This window comes from Nilaparvata lugens, chromosome X (assembly GCF_014356525.2).
Source record: "Nilaparvata lugens isolate BPH chromosome X, ASM1435652v1, whole genome shotgun sequence".
In the NCBI taxonomy this organism is placed as follows: Eukaryota; Metazoa; Arthropoda; class Insecta; order Hemiptera; family Delphacidae; genus Nilaparvata; species Nilaparvata lugens.
In genome coordinates, this window is record NC_052518.1 from 85961242 (window position 1) to 85985642 (window position 24401).

Sequence of the window (24401 nt, forward strand, 5' to 3'; positions counted from 1 at the left end):
CTATATGACAGTAATGTACAAGAAACTTGAATTTTACTTTTTTTCTGAAATAGTAAAGCTACAAGGGCAGTAGTGAATATTTCAAAAGACGCCACATTTTTTCGATTATCTTCCTTCTCAACTACTCAATATTAATGGATTAAAATCTAATTCTTTTCTACAATAAAATAAAATTAAATCATCAAAGACTGGTTAAACTTTTCATAAAATGCGGTTCATTAAAAAAGATGCTTGGATCTTATCGAAGCATTTGACTAGTGGACACACTCGTTGTCGATAGACATCAATAATTATTCCCTTTTTGTGTAGTTGAGTAGTTTATATTGTGGTAATTATTCATATTAAATGAAAAAGACTAAGAAATTGTCAAAAAACCACAGATTTATTGATACTTAGAAAGACCGGTTTCGGTTATTACACCATTGTCAATCTCTGATAAACAGAGATTATTTTTTTGTTTATCAGAGATTGACAATGGTGTAATAACCGAAACCGGTTTTTCTAAGTATCAATAAATATGTGGATTTATGACAATTTCTTAGTCTTTCTCATTTAAAACCATAAATTGTTAAGTATCTATACGATTCTCGAATCTGAAAACGTTCGCATTTCAATGCTGGATGGAAGAGGCTTTAACCAAATAATCATTGAGTCGTTTTAATACAACGACTAGAAAGCTCATGAAAAATTACTGATAATTATACACCCATTCTTAGACCGGGGCCTGGGATCATATGAAATTCCTTCAACATTACTTTTTAAGACTGGTGTTAGTTTTGTTTTTAATCTCCCAGAAGGTGGAAAAATATGCATTATATTGAAACGTTGATTCATATCCACCAACTGTACTTATACTAATAAATGGGAATAACAAAGAAAAACAAAATTAAATTATAAAATTCGATTTTATATACTACATTTTAATTACTTTTCACTAATGTTATGATAGTTTGAAGGCTAGTTTAAGAGAGTTGATCTCAGGACTGAACAATTTTTTGGCAGATATTGCATAAATCAAGCATTATGAAATTCGAATTAGTTGGATAATCCTTTCACTGAAGCATCCATTTTACAGAGCTAAATAATTATTGTTATAATTATAAAGCTTTCTTGTCATGGAATTACCAAAAGAGATGCTCTATATTATATTTCAATGTCAATCAATATTGCACACAATAATTTTGAGATGAGCTATTTCTTAACAAACGTCATACTCAGAAATGACTAGAAACTGTGAAACAGTACCGTACTCAATTAGAATGATTTTGACATTTTGCATTGTTTATAAACTCATATACTCAAGTCAAGTAGATAACATGACATTTGCATTGTAATGAATACAATTCGTATGCACTTGATCAAACGGTATCATGATAATAGGAAATAGAATAATATTTTAATTCTAATAAGTTTTTGAAATTCACTTGAGAAATCAATTCAAAACTTTTTCAGAACTTAATCGGCATTTAATACTAGCACTTCATTTGCCCATAATTTCTTAAACACTATTTGTTCCCTTGTCTTTCGAATAAATGATATGCAGAAGCGATAAATATGAATAAATAGATTACATAAACGAGAAAAATGTTAATCAAAATGAACAAGAAATATGAATAAATAGATTACATAAACGAGAAAAATGTTAATCAAAATGAACAAGAAAATCTAACTTTCGTAGCAACATTCTGATTAATGTCAAAATTTTAAAATATCCACAGAATTATTATTTTTACGGATATACTAGGCCTATACATTTAAAAAATAAAAACCAAAGTTATCGACAAGTCTGCAACAGAATTGTCTAGGAATTTGATTAGATTTATTTGTATTAATTAAATTTTATAGAATCACCAAATGTCAAACAATTTTAATCCTTGAGGGAAAATTTGCAGCTAAAAAATCAAATCGCCAACTATAGTCGTCGTTGTCGTTCAACAAGAATGATTGAGAGTCGTTTTTAACTGTAGCTTCATCTTTCGAGACACTTAATAGTGATATGAAATATAGATTCAATCATATTGATCGATTAAACAAACATAGATTCAAAAAAGTGTGTTTTTAAGAAAATGTTTGATGATCTGTAAAACAACAATAATTCCATAAAAATCATAACGTTTGTATCTTGAAATTTGAGCGAGATACTATCACAATGGCACCAATGAATAATTTCAACTTTGGTTGATTATATGAACGTAACATACAACAATCGGTTCAGATTTGATCAATAGTAATCCCAAAGCGTACCCAATTGAGTTAAGGACTCAAATTCATCATATACAGATGTTTGAGTTCGGTTTTTGGTGTATTTTCGAAAAGAGCTGCCCGATTTTGACCTTCTCCTTTCTTCACCCAATGTCCATAGACTCTGAATGCACAGCCATCCACTACCTATAAAAAGAAACATTTTTTGAAATTCAGTCTGATTATAAACAGACTTGTATTGGTGATATTGATATTGATCAGCATGTGATTAAATTTACTAAAAAAGTTTTACTTGTAAGTTTTTTTGTAAAATCAAGGGGTTTTTGGTTATTTAGGGAATAAAATTTTAAACGACTGCCATTTTGTTTTCTGAATTTGAGAAATTGTAATAATTGTTTTGTAGCTTTACCTAGTTGTCATGAATGATTGTGCAAGGTTCCACTTTTGTATGTTCAGCCATTATTTGGGAAAAAACAAAGTGACAGGTATGTGAGTAACTAAGGACTTTCGGACAGTTTTGAAATGATATATTTAGATGTTTGGTATCAAGGAGCAATGGCCTAGAGTGTTGGTAGGGAGTTCGAGAGCACCCTGTAGTAGAGATATGCGAACCAATTTACCTTTCGTAGAGTACGTATTCGGTAGGGATCGATTTTGCCACGAGATATAACCAGAGGCTGATGAGTTAAAGGTGTCAGATGAATACGATTCAATCTAACCACAGCCAGTACACACATTATTGCAAATTTGAATTTCTTTTTGGCATCGAAAGTTGATGATGATTTGATCTCCTGTAACATAACAAAAATTATAAAGTGAAATGAATATATTTGGTTTCTAAATTTATAAATAATTCAATGTTTTGAATTATATTTTGGTGCAATATTTTAATTATTTTTGTTTTTTAATCCAATTAAATTCTAAATTTTGGTTTGTATATTTCTGGACTCAAAATTTGATTCAAAGTGTACGTTTAAGACATACTTCTATCAAAATTCAGAGAGGGAACAGTTTTTGGCTAGGCCTGTTGGTCCTTTTCTGATCAAATATTTAAAATTCAAATTCATTTATTTACCATAAAATAATACAGATTAATAAAATAAATATTCTAAATTGAAAAAAAAATGGATTTGTGTATAATGAAAATTTGAATAAATTAATAAATATCTTGTTGAAAAAAACTAATTTACATATTACACATTTGTAAGAAATATTCTATGTTCTTGAAAACTCGAATAAAGAATTATTATATGAATTGAAAGTATAACAAACCACAGATTAAATACTAAAGTGTAATACATACAACAATGTAACTCACCAATACTATTTGTGAAATTCTACTGAGTCTTCTTGATGAAGAGCTGAGACTTTTCTTGAGCGGAGCAATGTCTTGATCCCACATCTAAAAGAAAAAAAAACATGTTGTCAACCAAGAAATTCAGGAAAAATAAATAAATTGAAAAAAAATATAAAAGTTATAGTGAATTTATTTTCTTGCATATGTTGAAAATCTGGCAGGTGGATTCAAATTGCCCGTTATTAACATCAAACATAAATATTGAACTTCCAAGAATGCTAACATTAATGAAAACAAACTGGAATTAATCACAAGGAAGGACTTGACAATAGTTTACAATTACATCTCGTACTAGACAGGTATGTCTTCCTATCCTCTACACGCTTTCAATTTATATGAATATCAGAATACTAAAAACATAATACAAATGTATTACATTACTATGATTGAAGAGAAACCATCATAGTATATTATATTATCAGGGCCCTGTTTCATGATAAAAATACAAACTTATAATACTAGTAGTCATGTTATTATAATATGGAAGAAATAGAGTCAGAATACTGACTTCTATTTCATCATGCAAGTGCCTTGGAATTATCATTATTGAAGGTTTGCAAAAACTTTATTTCAAATGAGAAGTCAAACGATGGAACAGTCGCAATGAATTGTTAATAGCACTAGTACAACTTGAAACATTCTGTAATTCATAGTAGGCCTACATGGGAGATGAAAATTGTGGGATGCCACAATTATGTAGGTATGAATGTTTTGTTCAGTTTTATAAATTTAGTTCAGATGAAATTTTATGAGCAGATGAGTATCAATTCGAAAGAGATTCAAATTAATGGAAACATATGTATGCAGTGAAATAAAAATAAATGAAAACTACCATCAACTGAAAGAACGGATGCTCCAAAGCGTCATGGACTGTTAATCTCTGGGCAGGATCAACCACCAGTAATTTCCTTATCAGGTCCTTTGGTTCCTCTTAAATAGAAAAAACGAAATGTGAACAAAACATAAAACGAATAAATTCAAATAAAAATTACTTTCTCTCCATATTGTCCAAGTAGGTAATCTACGAATATAAACTAATAATAAAATATTCATCACATACAAGTGCTATTGAATTAATCATTTAACCTGTTGTCAACATGTGAAAATACGAGGCGTAAGTACCATCTTGATGAAAAATAAAACAACGAATTAATCTGTTATATAATTCAATCACTGGAGAAGCCATATTTTACTCTACTTTTCTACATAATTCCCATCAATATTGAGACATTTATTGTATCCTGGGTCCAGCTTTTGCATGATGCCATCGTCAAAGAAACTTGTCGCATGATCAGACAACAAATGCTTCACAATCATTTTCATTTGGTCATAATCGGAGTGACGCTGCCCAGCCAGATGCTTCTGCAAGTGCATAAACAAATGGTGGTCACTCGGTGCTAGATCAAGACTGGAGGTTGGTCCAATTGTTCGCAGTCATGAGAGGTGATGATGTCTTGTGACCGATTTGCTGTGAGTGGATGGCATTATCGTTGAATAAAAACGTTTGTGCGGCTACCTTAACTTCACTGATAATGTTCCATATACTTCACTGATATAGCAGTGAATGTCAACTTATTTGAAGCCTTGATCACATAGAACCTGGCAGCCGGCGGGATTCTCAATAGTTGGAGACATTTAAAAATCACACTAACGTAAACTTCTCTCTCGATCGTATGGTTCTGTAAATGCGTCTGTGGCTTCCTAACAGCAGCAGGTCATGTCATTACTGCATGTGGCTACATGACAGTAGTAGACAGTAGTAATGTAATGTAGCTACATTACAGCATAATTAAAGAACTGTTTAATTTCAAAAATACGCCTATTTTCTATCATTACTGTTGTAAAAAAGAACACAGCAGCTATTCAAGAAATCAATAACACGTTCAAGGCCAATAACAAGAAGCATACATTATATCTGTCTTCACTTTCTTGGTAAGGGCTACTCAAAGTTACATGAAAATTGAATAAAAATCCAAGTACCTTTTTTCAACTTTAATTTATTTCTCACATCATATTCCGATATTTAATGTAATTTTCAAGTGAGTGAACAAAATAAATAAAATTAGATAAACGAATGATTTCAGTCATCGAATGAAAACTAAATCGAAGTAGAACGCAACTCATTAAAAGAAGATTCCATGAAAAGGAAAATTACTATCATAACAGGAATAAAAATAATGTAAAATTACATTTCCAAATATAAAAATAATTTGAACGGTGAATAAAATTGAGATGAAAGGAAATGAAAATAAATTTTCAAAACTGAATACTCATATCTCATAATATGAAATTGTTAGTGAACTGGCTGAGCATGGCCAATGTTAACCTCATCAACATTTCCAAAAATATTGAATTTTAAAAACGTTTAGAATCGAAATTAAACTTTTCTCAATTTCATGAGAAATTAAATAAATATTCATTAGCTTTCACAGTTTTTATTCATTTATAATCACGTGATACTTGATTTTGAGAGTTTTAAGAATAATTGAAATCAAATTAATAAGCCTACCTGATATATCTGCCCATTCTGGGGAAGTGAATGAGTATTTTCCTTCCATGATGTTTCTCAACATCACCATTTGTTTGCGATGCCAGAAGGGAGGGCAACCAACAAGCCTAAACAAAGTAAAACGGAACAATTAAAATTATGTGTATAGAAAATTATGAAAAAAAAATTCATTTACAGAGTTGACGTAAGAAATTTATTGAGAATTCAAGTAATCACCACTATTATGTAATGATATAACATTTACATACATCAGAATAGAGTAGGATAGAATTAAGTAGAGTAGAATAGAATAGAATAGATACCTCCCAATAATAAATAAATAAGCAAGGTAACTAATTCTTTATTCAACGATCAATTGGAAACGCTAAAACATCTATAGTTTTCACAATAATTGTTGTAAATTAAGAAAGCTGGAACCCAATTTTTTGAGTGAGGATTGCAATAGCAAAATGAACTACTAATGAGATAAATACGTTTTACGTTATAAGAAATTGTATACTAGTTGTTTTAGCTAGTTGCAAATTAGTTTTTATATGAAAATACAGTTCATTATTCACATGTCGTAAATTAGTTGAATAGGAGTTGCTGTAGCTGCATCACAAAGTCCCCTAAAAAATGTTTAGGAAACCGAAGATTCGGCTACCAAAAACCTAGTAACGATATGTGGCATCAGAGACCCTAAAATTAATCAGGAACGGCCTGAGAACTCTAACATCCAACTTCAGCCAGCCAATATTTATTAATTCAGTTGAATAGAAAATAAAAACTCTCAAGAGAAAGTAATTTAAAAACAGTTTTTAACTTACTTACAAAGTATACATAATGACACCACACGCCCACCTGAAAAAACACAATCATAAATCCGATGTATTACAATTTTGTTTCTATTTTAATGTAGGTAAAATATTTTTGAAAAATTAGTCCTAGAAATATACATGCATTAACTATCAGTGAATACATTGAAATTTGAACTTAATCATTGAATGCTTAGGCTTTTCCATGGAAATACTCTTCTTGTTTTTCAACTGATTAATGTTGTATTCAAATATATTAGCCATAAACTTTAACACTATTCATATGCATATTGCAATGTATTCAACGGTACACAAGTGGAAAGAGGATTACAAAGCAGTGAACTATAACTCAATGATCAAGAACAACTTCTCTGGCTTTCATTATAATTTTAAATTCCAGCCAATTATAAATCCTTGTCTCACAATTGAAAATGTTGAGCATGCATCAGTTATAGCTGCACTAGGTTCGAATACATTTTTTCAGTCTATTTTTACTCTGAAGATAAAAATTTCATTATTTTAGAGATATCATTTCCAGAGATATTCTCCCACATCATTAACTAAGTTGATTGCAATATTCGAGAATAGCTTGGTGTGAATTTAGACATAAAGTAATAGTAAATTTGAAAAACTTACATATCAACTTCGCGAGAATAGCCTGGAGTATTATCATACATACTGGCTTTTAGAACCTCTGGAGCCAGATAGCCGGGAGTTCCGCAAAGTTCTGTTGGAATTTAAAAAATATCCATGAAAATCATTAGAAAATTATCAAATATGAGATAATTTTTATAATTTGATAAAGAATAGAAACAGGTTTCAGCTAATATTTCTAGTGACAAAAACACATTTTATTCAGTTTGTTAATTGAGGACATTTATAATAACTATTTAATTGGAAATTTGCTTGTTCTTTCAAGTGTAAGTTGTTCTTTTGAAAAGTGAAAGTGACATAGCCTACATTGGATTTGAAGTGTATAGTATAAATTGGAAATGTGACAGTTTTGGCCATCAGCCTGTTGTGCTTTCTCTCAAGTCCACTACAAAATTTGTACACATTTTGTCACGAAGTGAAGTCCTAACTAGTGGGAGGAGTTTCCAACCCACCGATACTATTCACGTCAGGGAACACTTTTCGACGAGAGGTCGAAAATATAAATGAGCGGGAGTTGAAGACAATTCCCTGCATCCGAGGACCTGTACCGTCCTGTCAGTGTGTGTGGCATTTCGCTACACAACACGCAACAGTCACCTCTCCACCCGGAAAGGTACCGGAAGTACCGCGCGACACCAGCGCCATGAGACCGGAGCGATTCCGGGCGACGGGAAAGCACTTGGAAACCAGGTGACCTGTCTAGGTGGAAACCTAGAGAGGTCAATTGGAGGCCACGCCAGACACAGCTTGGCTCAGAAAAGTACCGGAAAGGTACTAGACCGCGAGAAAGGCACGCGACCGACGATGCCGGAACGATGGTGGATGACGGGTAAGCACTTAGTCGCAAGGAGGCCGTTCTAGAGCCTATAGGGGTGTGATCGAGGACACACCGGTCATCGCTTGATCCGGAGAAGCACCGGAAAATTGGCACGACACCAGCGACGCAAAAGTAACAACGCCGGAGCGACTCCGACACCCAGTTTAATCACCGTAGCCCTGTTAGACCTATAGAGGCCTGTAGAAGCCTGCAATAGACACCGTAGGCAAACCGGACAGCCGCAAAGGTTAGATTTGGGTCTGGAGACACCTACTGACCATTTCTGTCAAGATTCAGCCTGTCGCCATGAATACGCTACAATGACACGGCGCCTACTCTTGCTACTATTCTGCCACTCCTAGCTACTCCCTTCCCTTCAGGCAGTGCGGGAGCACGGCCTTTCTCATCCTAAAAAGGGAGTCTCCAACCTGAAATAAGAAAACCGTGGTGTCACCGAACTCCACCATCCGAAGCCGGAAGTATCCGGAACACCATGAGGAAGCCAGCAATCCCCAAGCGGCCGCTCACCCGGCTATTCCAATCACCGGCACGTGCTAGAACGGCCGTCAAACACCACACCGAGAACAGTGTCCCCTACTGCGGCCCTCCCCATACGCTGACTGAGACTAGCTGGCCCAGGATGACCTTAGGAACTTGAGAAGTTGGCCAAAATCTACTCAGAATTTTAATGAATACTTGAATAAGGCTTGAATACTTTAATAATACCTTATATTCATTTTATTAATCTGTATTATTTTATGGCAAAACAAATGAATTTGAATCTGAGGCAACTGAAAATTCAAATACAATTCCAACAAAATTTGAAAAAATAGAGCAAACAAGATATATTACAATCTAACTGCATTCATACGAAATACTGATCAAAACAATTTTGATTTCGGTGAAGTAATTGATTCCGTGGTCGCTGGTACCTAATCGCACAGATAACATGGTCCCTGTTACCCCTGTTGGGTCGGTGACCACTTGAAGTGCCGACTACGCTAAATATAATTTGAGTTAAAATTGATTGAAAAATCACCTTCTAATGGTTTAGAGACTAAACCATTCTTCCAATGGTTTTAAGCTGAGAATTTTCAACTTCAATTGGATTATTAATTTTTAAATGAATTAAGATTGTTATTAATAACAGCATCGCACACACAAACATTTGATGGATTTCAGCCATCATTTTATCCATAATTACCCACTTTTCATATTCAATGGTAACTGTAGGAAAATTTTAATGTGAAATATGTGCGCAAAGTTCCTCTGCTGCACTCAAGAAGCCATTTATTTAATCATTCATCATTAACACCCACGCACAAGCTTATGTGAGCATCATCAGCCAAAAATAAATACACATATAAAACCGACCTATATGAAATAGCCTACAATCCATAAGCATAGCGAAAGAATCTAAAGAAATAGCATATTGGTACATACCATGCAGTTTTTCCCCAGGCTGTAGGACTCTAGCAAAACCAAAATCAGTGAGTTTAATATTCATGGCATCGTCCAGTAGAATATTCTCCGGTTTCAAGTCTCTGTGTACAATACTGTGGTTATGAACGTGGGCTAAGGCTTCTAATAACTGTCGCATAATATACCTGTGAAAATTATTCAAACATTTCAATCAAGAGCTGTCTTCTCACAACTTTCATCCATAATCATCCAACCTTCAACTTACAGATACCGATTGAAATTCAAAATTCTAGAAATAAACAGTGTCTATCGCATGAATGGGCACTACAGTAGTATGATTATAGAAATGAAGTGAGTTATCCAGTGATTCCGTGGTCCAGTGGATACATTGCTTGCCTAGTAGCCTAGAGGTACCGGGTTCAAACCCAGATACGAACAAACGTTTATTATCCAGGTCAATGCCGTGTAATCGGATGAGCACGTTCAACCGTCGGTCCCTGTCGGCTGAAGTAAGACGGTCGTGAGGCCAATTGACGGCAAAAATATAAATTCCTGTGGGGTGGGATCTTCTTGCAAGAGACTCCTCATTAATAAAAATCCATAGGAATTTACTTTACTGAGTAATGCAATTTAATTTCTGAGTATAAAAATACAATGACTTCATAACAAGCAGAGTCAAGAGAGTCCTCTTTTCTATTAGTCGATCGATTTGGCGGCCATGTTGTTTCAAGATTTGAATCTTTCCACTAAGCTGAAGCAGTGAGCAAGATATATTTTACTTGAATTGGAATATTTTTTAGCATTTATTTTCCACTAAATCAAGTATTATAGCCACTGACTAAGCAGAGAATACTAGAAAAACACAATCTACAGCTTCACATGATTCATGAAGCAGTTTATTCTTGGAAGGTTTAATTAGTAAGCATGTTATTATTCAGATAACCAGTGTTCAATTCTAGCAATGTGATATTTGAATGACAGTCATTTATAAATCGAGAGATATTCATAGAAAAATAGATAAAACCTGAGCTAAATTTACATTGATCAAGTTTATTTGAACTCAAGTATTCATAACCTCAAAAGTATATAATTATGAAGTAAAAAATCGAATTGATCTGAAATTTTTCAAATCATTCATGATTCTTCAAATCATACTTTTTTATTTAGTTGTTTTATACATTGTACATTGACTGACTACTGATTTTATCTTATTTCCCCATTTGTAAGTTGGATTGTACCTTCAAGATTCAAGTTGAATATATAAGTAGAACATGTTTAACATCTACTTGAATTAATATAACTTGAACGAGGGTCTACATTAGTATAGTGGATTCAAGTTTCTGTTCTTGTAAACTTGACTTCATGTTTGCCAAATACATTAATTGTACAGTAAAGAAAACTTGAATTCAAGGAAACTTGACTGATGTAAACGCCTCTTCATGCAACCGTAGCCTAGAAATAATATCATACATAGTTTGAATTGTGTGATTGATAAATAATTCATGTATCTCACCTTGTTTTCTTCTCTGATAGTGCTACCACCGATGTCAAATAATCAAAAAGCTCACCATTCTTACAAATCTCAAAAACAAGAAATATGAATGTACTTGATTCGAAAACATCATGTAACTGAACTGAAAAGAAACAATATAAAACACTAAGTTTAAATTTGATAAAGTTGCAATGATAGTTTTATACTGTAGAACCTCTGCATGGTCAAAGTCTTTGGTTTTGTAAGTTAATATCGGGGCATCGGGGGTACCAAGCTTCGCTCGAAACCGAAGGATTATGGATGAAAACTTGGAAGTATATTAACATATAAAAATTAAATGAATATATAACATGTATAATATACATGTTAGTATTATTAAAATGCAACTCAATTTAATTTTCATTTAAATTGACAACTTTGATATTTAATTGTGAATTGCCGATATCATAATATAAGATTTATTTTGTGTCATGTTGAGACATCATGAATTATGAATTGAAAGGAAATGGAAGCAGCTGATGAAATATTATGTTTTTCTCAATATAGTTTCTAGCTGATTTTGAAATGTGACAAAATTATCTCTTATGGCTTCTCACAAACAAAGAGCCAGTGATGAACCATTACAACAGCAACTGGAGAAATTAGTTCCATTTCTATCACCCAACTAGGAACTATGTTTGTATGTATGTATGTATGTATGTATGTTTGTATGTTTATATGTTTGTATGTTTATTTATGTTTGTATGTATGTATGTTTGGAAAGACCAATTTAGTATTTTGCTTTGCTTTCAAACAAATATTGTGGTTTCTTTCTGTACCTACTCTTCCAGATGTATCTTTTGTAAATCTTTCTATGTAATTCCAGATGTATCTTCAATCATTCAATTTTTCAAATAACGTCGCACAATTTGGTAACTCAACAGCTGTTATAAATATTTTTCCACAATCTCTGTCTCGTTTTCAACATACTATGAAAGACTCACTGTCCATCAGCAGCTACTTAAAGGACAAATAGATCGTTTTTAAGAACCTTCAGCGAGTTTTCCAGAGTTGAGATCTGCTCCAAAGAAATTTTTTATCACAAACCTGTTATATCCCAAAATTCTTCGAAATCGTTAGAACCGTTTTCGAGATCCCTCCAAACATACATACAAACAGAAATCGCTCCCTGAATAGAATAGGATAAGCGCAGAAAAACCACACCCAAGCGTATTTTCTGTTTGACTGTATGATTGAGTTATTACTTGCAGACTATATGAGGACTATATTTAACAATTTGATAATAAAGAAGACAAAATCGAATTTGTTAATATTGAAAGAAAATTTGAAAAATAAAAAGAGAACTTCTGAGCCACCTTTTGGAACGATTTGTTAGTCTGCAAATTCATAGTAGATTTATCTCAAATGACTCTTGTTAAATACTAACACAATTCGCATGAATAATGCGTTTCACAAAACGCTTATTCAAAATTACACACAGCAGATGAAGCATATTGAATTCAAATATGATGGCATTTTGCCATTAATTCAAATTCGTCCAAAAAATAAAACTCACTTATATAAGAATGTCCAGCAACTATCCTCAAAATTCTCACTTCTTCCATGGTTGAGAGTTTGTTATCGCTGTCAGAGCTTATGTCAATTATTTTGGCCGCAAATTCCACACCTGTTTCCTTTTCTATACATCTTCTGACGGTCGAGCTGACACCTCTGTAATCAGAAAATAATTAATTCAGTATTATACGAGCATCATAATTAAACTACGAGTGTAACAATATTATACTGATTATAATACTATATTTAAATTGGATATATTATAGCTTTGTACCACTACAATTTAGCTGCATTTTGAACCGGTTAATTGTGTCGTGGCAATGAACTAAAATTCCCTGAATCCCTCTATCAGTAACATTTTTATTGCGAATGAAAGTGTACATAGTAGCGAAGAGTATTTGTATTCTTATTCTGTTATTTTATCAATTTCAAAGGGTACTATAATTCTATTTTATAAATAAAATAAAGAAGTCCTGCATTCATACATTTTAAGTAGCGAAGAGATATAATGTTTGTGTATATATTTCTATGATAGAAGTTTCAAATTAAAACAATTTATGATAGCATAGTTTGTTTATATAACAAGTTTTAACAAAACTTATTTTTTGTACCAAATGAAAGTAACTTTTTCACCCAAGTTTGATGATTCTCTGAAAATATAATTTATTTACATGAGAATCTAAAAGCTAATTTTCTATTCATGTTATCCAACGTCTAAGGATAACAAAGAATAACAATTAAGGATAACAACCACAACAAATTCTTGCATTGACCACATTATTTATAAAAATTCAGGCAACCATTCTATGTCCATTAAAGGAGTTATATTTAGGACAACCATAACTGACCACTACGCGGTTGTACTGAACTTGGTGAAGGTCCCTATCAATAAGGATAATAGAAACGTATTGATAAACACATTAACTAGAACCAACTATCATGCACTATTGGAACGCATAAGGAATGAAGATTGGGGAGAAATCTATACCGTGAATGGAAGCATTGACACTATTATGGATACATTTGTCGATCGTTTGACCAGTCTCATCAATCAATGCAAGAAGGTAAAAGTGATACCTAACAGACTTCGTCCCCTGAAGCCCTGGATATCTGAAGGCATCATAAGATCAATAATCACGCGGGACAAAATGCATTCTAGACACAGAAGAGATCCTAATAACAATATCTTAAAGAATGAATATAAGGCTTATCGTAATGGTTTGAATAAGATCATAAATCATGCAAAGGAAGTCTACTATAAAGGGAAAATTGAAAATTGTAATAACAACAGCATGAAGTTGTGGAAGTGCATAAACGAAGTTATAGGTGAGGCCAGTATCAAGGAAAAGAGTACTGAACTTGACGCTCACTCCCTCAACAATTATTTCACAAATGTGGGTAAATTACAAGCTCAAACTACCAATATCCCTGATAATACTGGTGATCGATTTCCTGCAATACAGATCGATAACACGTTTTTTATGATACCAACGTGCCCAGTTGAAGTTGAGGCAACTATTAAAAATCTAAAGAACAACTGCAGTCCTGGTATTGATGGTCTAGGTAATATTACGCTGAAGAAAATAGACAATTTTATATCTCAACCTCTCGCTTTCATTTTTAATAGATGCTTTGAGGAGGGATATTTTCCCGAGCACCTCAAATCAGCCAAAATAAAACCTCTATTCAAACAAGCTGACCCGACTAATCCCTGTAATTATAGACCGATTAGTCTTATCAGCAACCTTGCTAAAGTAATGGAGAAACTAATAAAGTCAAGAGTTGTTTCTTTCTTGAATCTTAACAAAATAATCAACAAGAACCAATTCGGTTTCCAAAATGGTAAAAGTACATCTGACGCTCTAATAAAATTCATCAATACTTTATCTGATAAAATAAACTCCAATAAGAAAACTATTGCGGTCTTCCTGGATATACGCAAAGCTTCTGATACAATACCTCATAATACCTTGTTCAATAAACTGGAGTCCTATGGTTTCAGAGGAGTCTCGCTTAAATTGTTCAAAAGCTATCTGAGTAATAGAACCCAGTCCCTAACCATAAATGATCAATCTAGTGTAACTAACTTAACTTCTTATGGTCTTCCTCAAGGTACTGTACTTTCTCCCATCCTTTTCATACTCTGTAAATGACTTTTTGAATTTAAGACTTCTAAACTCAACTGTGATATCCTTTGCAGATGATACTGCAGCTATTTTTCACGGTAATTCATGGAATGAAGTTCATACTATAGCTGAAAATAATATGCTTTTAATTAAGAAGTGGTTAGATAAGAATACCTTAAGTTTAAATATTGAAAAAACTAATTACATAACTTTCTCTGCAAATAGAGTAGGGCAGCCTAACGAGAATCAAGATTTGAGACTCCATTCTCAGTGCAATTTAAACTTGGGTAATTGTGATTGTCCCACCATTAAAAAAGTCAATAATACTAAGTATTTGGGAATTATAATTGATGAAAACCTTAAATGGGATGTTCATATTAAATACATATGTAGAAAAATTAGATATTTATCTTTTAAATTTTACCAAGTTAACAGAATTCTTAATAAGAACCACCTGAAAATGATGTATCATGCTCTAGTCAAGTCAATTCTGCAGTATGGCATGGTTGTTTGGGGAGGCTGTTTCAACTGTCATATTGCTGAATTATTTGTAGCACAAAAACTGATAATTAAAACTATATTATGCAAACCCAGGCTCTATCCAACGGATATGGTTTTTAGTGATTTTGAGGTCATGACTATACGTCAATTATACATAAAAACCGTAATTGAGTACTTAATAAAATATAGATCCGATTTTCCTCTCACAATAAACTCTACTCTTAATTATTATAAACTAAGGGCCACTGCTAACAAATATGTAACCTATAACACTAATATTGAATGTATAAGGAGGCAATTAATTTACATAGGTACTAAAATAATAAACCTCATTCCAAATCACTTTCTCATGGACAATAAGATCAGCGGAAAAATTAAACTGGATATAAAAAACTGGACATACAGTAATTTCTTCTTCCATTTAGATATATGACTCGAGATTTCTGCTCCAGCATTTTTTTTTCATTAGTTTTTTCATTTTTCAGTGGACTCGCTTACCTTTATTTTGAGTACCTATTCCTCTGTTTTCTTCCTTCCCCCCATTTCTCCCTTCCTTTTTTCCTCATTACTTCTCTTCTCTTCTTTGCCTGCCTATTACATGGGAAACCATAGTTGGCTAGGTATCTTCCTCTCTTTTTTTTCTCTTCTCCAACACACCCAAACACTAAGCCCATGGTTTTTTTATATTTGTAACATTTTATTGTGTTTTATTTGTTTCGTAAATCTTTGTAATTCTGTTTTGTCTTGTTTTGTATGTTTTTAATAAATTAAATTGAAATTGAAAAAAACAATTTGTATTTGACAGTGATAACAGAATAATATTGTTGCACATTCTTCCCGATAAGTACAAAAAACTGTACAAAATAAATAAAATGTTATTCAAGTTATCCTCATGATCATATTACATGAATTGATCTTAATCAAGGGCAAACAATTTTCACCTCGAGAAAATGTGTTAGCATATTAAAAACAGGTACCATCACAATTCAATTTTTCCTAATATTCTTTACTATTTCCATGCCTCAGCTGGCAATGATAATAGTACAGATTAACATAATTTACTGGCGAATACTATGAGATAGGGGATTCTGAGAATTTTTGTGTTACATGACAGCTTAGTATCTAAAAAAATTGATACAGTACTCACTTAGTGACCCGCTGAATAAGTGATAACGGGCTCAGTTGGAATTTGGAGCTACATAAAAGCAGTGAAATATTTACAAATGGTTTTTTACGATTTAATCTCTGATGGAATTCAAGAGCGGTAGCAGAGGAGTATTCGAGGAATTGATCTATGAGTAGCAGTACCCGATTATAGCACACAAGATTGCCAATACATTTTATTAAAAACTATGATTGGATTTAGATCTAGTTTCGCCAACCTTAAACACATGAAAAATTATTTAGTTCATGCATTAATAACTTCGAACTTGTTCCACTCTCACTAATTGAAATTATTCAGTGCATTTGGTCAAACGCCATTGACCAAATGTTTGTTAAACTTCCTCCATAAACACTTTCTCCAAATGTAAATTACTGATATATTGCATTTATTAAAATGCTAATCAATTAATAACTACTGTATTATTAAACTTCGGGTGATTTGCAGCATTTAATTTGGATTTTCATTTAATAATAGTTATTCACTCTCTCCAATTCAAACTGTTCTCAGTTGTGCCATTCTTCATTTTACCGAGGTGATACCAGGCCATCTTATCACCAGTCAGGCTATATTCCTGACCATCAGCCCGTTGAGAGTCATCCGAGCCAACAAGTAGGCTTGGTTTATCCTAGATGAATGAGGCTGCTTGGATTTCACAAGTTTTGGATGAGATTTGTCAATTTCTTACTATTTAGTGCCAACACTTTTGGCACAACTCTTCTATTTGCTATGTTTTCTTGTTAGTGACTTTTTTCCACTCATCTTCCTTTACAATGTAGTCATCAATTATAATGTAATGCTTCCAGTATCTAGTCCGTTACAAAGAACGAAAAGCAAATTTTTCTTTTGAATCTGAGTTGACACAAGCTTCGTCAATGTTTAAAATTTCAAGAGACATATTAATATTTTGTAAACTATTTTTCAATTTCTAAAAAGTCAGTACTAGTTGTAACAGAAATTCCACAAAAATTATTACAGGTATTATCACAGTTTGAAACACGACAGGGGGTCTCTTTAGTTCACTTGGAGGACTGTCCGGTCTTAAAAGTTTACCTTCTATTTCAATAACTGAATCGTCATTAATAAAAGCAATAGGAAAATCTTGAAGTACCCTTTATTTTTTAAAAACTTTAAAATAGTTCAACAACTAGTTTCGACCCTAACTTAGATCATTTTCAAGTTGAAATGTCGAAGATAAATAAGCAAGTTCAAGTAAAACTTTATTTTAAAGTTTTAAAAAAATAAAGGGTACTTCAAGATTTTTATATTGTTAAAAAGTAGCCCAAGTGAGTAAAGTGTTTTTCTGAATTGCCATCTTTATTCTTATTTATAAATATTAAAGAAGAGATGTCAGATTGAAATAACTATATTTATGTATTAAGAGCGTAATGCGCGACTTTGTCGCTCGCGCAAAACAGTGATAATTTTGCAAGATCGATAAAGAAGCATTACGCGCGAATTACATACAAAATGTTTTCTACAACTGCCCAAACCTGTAAAATTACTTATATCGGCGGAGTTACAATTACCGACTTTTTAGGTTAAGATCTGACTTTTTGGCGAGCTGCTTACCATCAGCTGATCAGCGAGCGTAAAGAAACTCTTCTGCGCATGCGCGAATGATAAGCGAGCGTAAAGAAAATCTACTGTGCATGCGCGGATGTTTAGCGAGTGAAAAATTAGATTCTCCTCAGAAATAAGCTGTTTTACGAGGAGAATTGAGTATGTAAATTATTTTTTTACGCGCAGTTGTAGAAAAAACATATTATGTTGTTCAGTCAAGTTTGAAGGAGAAAGTTTCCCATTTTTTAAATTTGAATTTAGAACATTGTAACATGCAGTTTGGATCGAGTTTGTACTAGACAGTTCCAATCTTTTCACACGACCTGTTGGTGTTGGTTAGAGTTGCAAGACTTATTTTGCCTATTACATCTGAAATTTCTGTGAAAGTCTCATTTTCAATAGTTTTATCTTGATTATTTTTGGTTTTATTTAGGTTCTGAACAATTTTTTGCTCAAGTTGGCTACTCTAATCTTACATTCGTCAGCACAATGCCATGAGATCTCCGCCGAGTGGCTGAATTTTATATTCAATGTTAGAAACATTTATACATCAAATATGATGCCAATTATTGCAAAACCCTTTACACAATAATCCTCATCTGTATTTTGCACAGAGTTTTTACATCTTCCACATGACGAGCCATGTTGTTTGGCCAGTCGTATTTCTTGTTAGCTGTTTTGGTTTCATTTTGAAACGTTTATATATTTCGCAATAGGATTCGTCTTTTAAAGCAAATTAATTTTCAGTAATAATTCGGATAAATTTGAATTCAGTTACATTTTAGGGTTTTCCGAAATTAAGTTTACGAACGATTCTGCATGCTAAAAGTAAAAAGATGTTAAAGATGCTTAAAAGATGTAGATTTCACCTGCTATTTCCTGTTTCTTGTTTATGTTTTCAGCTCACTCACTATATTTTGTAGTATTTGAACGAATATAGACGTTTTCCGTTTAAAATTGTAGATAGACTCTAGGCTTGTTTGTGGATATTGAGAAGGATTCTGATGAGAGGTGAGAGTGGTACTACAACTTCACGAGGGTTCTGAGCCGTCGGTTAAAAATTATTGATAAAAAAGTTGGTGTGTGGGAGGGTTCATAAAAATATATATATTTTGACTATTATTTCTAGTAAGTTGGTAATAAATTATAAAAGAAGTAAGTGTGCCAGTGAATGGAATAGCATCTAATCTTGCACATGGTCTAGAATTATAAAAGGAGGAATTGAGTGAGGAGCAATATGTCTGAGAGATTTAAGAGAGAGAGATCTATTTTTTATTGAAATAGTGCCAGTGTTTTCATAATAAACTATCACTACTAAGGAGAGCTGGTTCAAATAACTCAAAAGTTGATTGACCATATTCAAATATACCTCAGAACAATTATTGTTAGGTACAACTATTGCAACCCAATAGTTGTACCTAGGAATGTCAATCCCGGGATTGACAGAGATACAATCAACTAAATATTGTCAACATTATATTTATCCAATTTCGATTCAAAATAATTAATATTCATTTATAAATAAGATAGGCTATTTGTAAAAATAAGAACTACGGTAACTTAAACAATAATAGTCTAAAATTAAAAGAAAAATCATTCAATTTGTTATAAGTGATGATTCACAGGCTTTTGTCTATTGTAGACAGGAACGTTTTGATGAAGGTCTACAATGGATGTTTCAGCAGCATTATGAGCTACAGCATAACAAAGTGGGGTGGAAGCGCATTGGCTAACAGGATTTTCCTACTGCAGAATCGTATAGTACGATCAATTTGTAAAGCACCCTGTAGACACCTAGACCTTTATTTCAGGGCTGAACCCTGTATACATAGCACACTGTAGACCGCTGTTTCTACAACCAAATATTTTGACTATGACAGCAATGTTTATCCTTCAATCAGCCATGATGGTGAAGAGGAAACCTAAAATGTTCACAAAAATGACAAAATTTAACACCCGAGAGGAATGACGGAAAAGAATGTACCATTGAGCGCAGTTGACTTTAGCCAGGAATATTCCAAAATTATTTAGAAAAAAAAATTAAACAAAGTTCCAGCAACCATGCATTCGACACTAAGACTCAACTCACACTTACGCGACTCCGGTCGAGAAGAGACTCGACTCTAGTCGAGAGCATGTGTTTCCAAATGGTTACACTCAGTCGATTCTGGTCTCCGCGACAGTCACCATTTGAAAACACATGCTCTCGACTAGAGTCGAGTCTCTTCTCGACCGTAGTCGCGTAAGTGTGAGTTGAGCCTTAGGCTACTTGCACACACACCGATTTTTGGACGGCCATTTTTTTACCGGCCGATTTAGTACACCTACTATACTACTATATGACGGAAAAGAATGTTCCATTGAGCGCAGTTGACTTTAGCCAGGAATATGCCAAAATTATTTAGAAAAAAAATTAAACAAAGTTCCAGCAACCATGCATTCGACACTAAGACTCAACTCACACTTACGCGACTCCGGTCGAGAAGAGACTCGACTCTAGTCGAGAGCATGTGTTTCCAAATGGTTACACTCAGTCGATTCTGGTCTCCGCGACAGTCACCATTTGAAAACACATGCTCTCGACTAGAGTCGAGTCTCTTCTCGACCGTAGTCGCGTAAGTGTGAGTTGAGCCTTAGGCTACTTGCACACACACCGATTTTTGGACGGCCATTTTTTTACCGGCCGATTTAGTACACCTACTATACTACTACTCTAGTGTAGTTTAGTGCATATTATATAACCTTATTCAGAGAATAAAAAAAAAAAGATCAAATGTACTACAACTTTTTAATAACAAGATTTGATGATGTTGGCTTTGGCTCACTATATACATGACTAAGGCAATATTCTAGTAAGGGTATATTCACACTAAGTGCAGATTACGGGATCTTTATTTGATAATAAATTATTGGTAATTAGAATGAATTATGGCTTCTATGTTTTGAAAAGATGCTTGAAAGGGGAATGGGTCTATAGTTATTTTTTGAGATTAATTTACATTATTGTAAAGTGGAAAGACTCTAGCTATTTTAAAACCGTCTGGGAAGATACCCTGTTTCAGGTTGTTGTTTAATATTCTAGCCATAAGAATGGTAAAAAGTGATTAGGACGAATAAAATGTAAAATAAAGGAAACTACTTACCAAATGCGTTTTTTCTGCATCCTCTAGATCCTCAAAATCATTTTTGAGAGTGGAGCAAACTTCTCTCCATGAATCCCTGGTGAGATTCCGGTCTTTAAATATGTTTCCAAAGTCTTATTCCACAACACTGGTCTTGCTTCCACTAACGATATAAGGATATCATTATCTATGTCACCCATTTAAATAATTACCTCGCGTTATCAAAAGAGCAGAGCAGTCGACTGGAATGGCTGATGGTGTAGCGAGAACTGGCAAGGACGGTCGGAGAAAAATCGGTGTGTTTGCAAGCCTGTATTTACTCACGGGCGCCACTGTATCGCCGGCACCGGTGGAACACAGGGGCAGTGGCCGGCTGCTCGTCGGCATTTCACCGGCGCCGATCAGCGGTCGGTGTGTGTGCCAGGTCCCGTTCTCGCCTACGCGCCACTATTGGCGTCCAAAATCGATGTGTGTGCAAGTACCCTTAGAGCCTACGGGACTCTAGTCTCGACGCAGCATGTGCTTTCAAATGGTGACACTCAGACCAGTCGACTCTAGTCTCCACGACCTCACGACTGTGAGACTGAGTCAAGCGTCGACTCGACATGTTGGTCGAGCCTCGACTTGAGTTGCATAGTACCGTGCATTTTTAATGAGTGGGGTTACGTTTTATGAAAGTGATGTTTTATAATTTTAGATAAGACAATATATTCATATTAATTATAAAATTTGTTACATGCGCAGGAGTGACGAATTGGATCTCATATTTTTAATAATGTGAGGTTAGAAATGGAGTAGCATGGAACTAAAGTAGTGAGAATGAGCAAGAAAGTGGTCAGGTCGAGAGACTGGAGTCGTACGATTTGAGTCGAAGTAGTGTGATTTATACCTTAGAGGGACAGGACATATTCAAGAAAGCCCTGAAGAGCTACCTGATAACCAGGCCATTCTTCTCTGTGGAGAAATTCCTACAGAATGACAACCACGACGCAACCGCGTTTCCAGTGAGATGAAAACAAGTATCAAATAAGTATGAAAAGGAAGCGGATAGCTAATTCTCATACTATAGATCATTCTTCTTTGTTTGTCAAGGCTGTCCAGAATCTTGAGTAAAATTTGGTGGAATTATGGAAAATAATTATTTTGCGCTACCTTTAGCGCCCTATTTTGCTGCACAAAAAAATGTGTAGACTTACATCACCCTGAGATATCATTTTAGCAATTTCGTTTGTTGATTTAATTTGCCCGTCAATTTAATTAATGAGATATAATCGTTACTGTACCTACTAATCCTTAATAGGCTAACATCTTATCATACATCATACACGATATCTAACAGATATCGTATTCGAGATCAATCTTACTGTATTAATAGTTGACTTGGATAATATGAAAAGTCAACATATCACAAAACAATATTGCTCAAATATAAAATGTAATGAATAAATTATAAAGTAATGTAAATTGTAAATGAGAATCAAAGGATAAGTGCAGAAGAATATTACTACAGTATGGATACTTGTGTTTGAGGTTAAGTTTCTTGACTTACCTACCAAGAATCTCCTTGGGTTCATATTTTGCATAAAATTCTTTTGCGGCATCTTTATCAGGTAGAAGATCTTCCACTTCATCTTTTGCCATATCAGTTTCACAAAACGTTTTGATTCTGATAACAAAACTGCTCAAACCATAACAGAGATTAGGCACGCAGTCTCTATATCGATATCGAATAAGGTCAAAGTGAGTGATGTCGATTGTCGATTCCTGTCGATTGTCGATACTCCAAAACTCTATCGATAATAAATTATTATTTTAAAAAAGAAAAGATGAATTTTTCAGAACTTCATGAACATAATATGAGAATGTTCAATTTTGATACTATATACAACTTCGCAGATTAATAGAAGACTCAATCGAATACTTAATACTTGATACTTAGTATAATCAAATACTCCTAACTAGAACTGACATCTCAGCGTAAGCTGTCTTAACTATAGCAAACATTTTTAATTGCTCGGATTGAGAGTAGACGAGTTATTTGTTCATCGAAAAGGTACAACATGTGAGAGCTCCAGGGAGACCTCATTATTTCTCTCATAACACACAAATTATAAATGTGACATATATTTGAAATTAATCAATAGTTCGAAACGTATACATTGAGAGTATGAATAATTGGAAATATTTTTATTAATCGCTTTCTTCAATTAATCAAACTAATTTTAAAAAGGAGAACAAATATCAGCTGAATACCACAAACCTGACCAAAAACTGAAGGTAAGGCCGAATAGGACATTCAGTAATTCGGTATATTCAGTCCATGACCGGCAGTCGCCAGACAGACTTCGTCAAAATATAAAACAATCAAAACACAAATAATGAGAGATGGCCGCAGATAGGTTGTTTCGTGTGGCTCTGTAGATGGACTGCCATAGTAACTCATTAAACAATCTCAAACTGGTCTACAAGTCCACTGGTCTCAGCATCTCTCAATGAGTAGAGAGGGTAGTTGATGAGTTTTTCTCGAACCAGCCTACAAAACTTCCCATACTCCAGCTCACGAACACAAATTGGCAGTCTGTTGAAAATTTTTAGCATCCATAAGGGGTAGCATTCGTGTGCTTTTGATAGTCTGGAGTGGGGCAGGTCAATGTTGCCCCGTCTCTTGGTATTGTGGTGGTGCAGCTGGCCCCTCTCCTGGTAGGCATGAACCTTACTCCTTAGGAGCCGTAGGGAGCTATACATGTACTGACTGTACACTGTCAGTATTTTCAGGCGTTTGAAGATTGGCCGGCAGTGCTCCAGGTAATGCGATGATGTGATGACACGAAGAACTTTCTTCTGTAGAAGGAGAATCCTTTCACAGCTACCTGCATGGCTCCATAGTACTATTCCTTAGCTTATATGGCCATGGAACAGCCCATGGTAGGCTGTAATTAAGTAGTTGGCAGGCACATGTTGCTTCAGCTTCTGCATCAAAAACGTCACCCTGGCCAGTCGATTGCACAGCATGCCAATATGTTGATCCAACGATAGAGTGGGGTGCATCACAAAACCCAAGAGTTTGACCTCTGCCTCACCATGAGCCTGACCACGCCTTAAGGTGCACAACAGGTTCTGTGTTTT

General features: G+C 34.0%; 1 protein-coding gene across 2 annotated transcripts; it reads right to left on the minus strand.

Annotated features, from left to right (window-relative positions):
- Nucleotides 1-886: 886 nt before the first annotated feature.
- Nucleotides 887-23016, minus strand: LOC111045286 (phosphorylase b kinase gamma catalytic chain, skeletal muscle/heart isoform). Of its 2 annotated transcripts, none has more exons than XM_022330661.2 (11): nt 22825-23016; nt 12803-12957; nt 11269-11389; nt 9777-9940; nt 7499-7589; nt 6879-6908; nt 6069-6175; nt 4392-4489; nt 3521-3604; nt 2823-2993; nt 887-2388 (listed from the first exon to the last, which is right to left on the minus strand). In XM_022330661.2, the coding sequence occupies exons 1-11, from the start codon at nt 22914-22916 to the stop codon at nt 2254-2256; spliced, it is 1248 nt and encodes a 415-aa protein (XP_022186353.1). In that variant the 5' UTR covers nt 22917-23016; the 3' UTR covers nt 887-2253. The 2 variants fall into 2 exon arrangements, with proteins under 2 accessions (XP_022186353.1, XP_022186360.1); XM_022330668.2 differs by having other exon boundaries at nt 22829-23015.
- Nucleotides 23017-24401: the final 1385 nt, after the last annotated feature.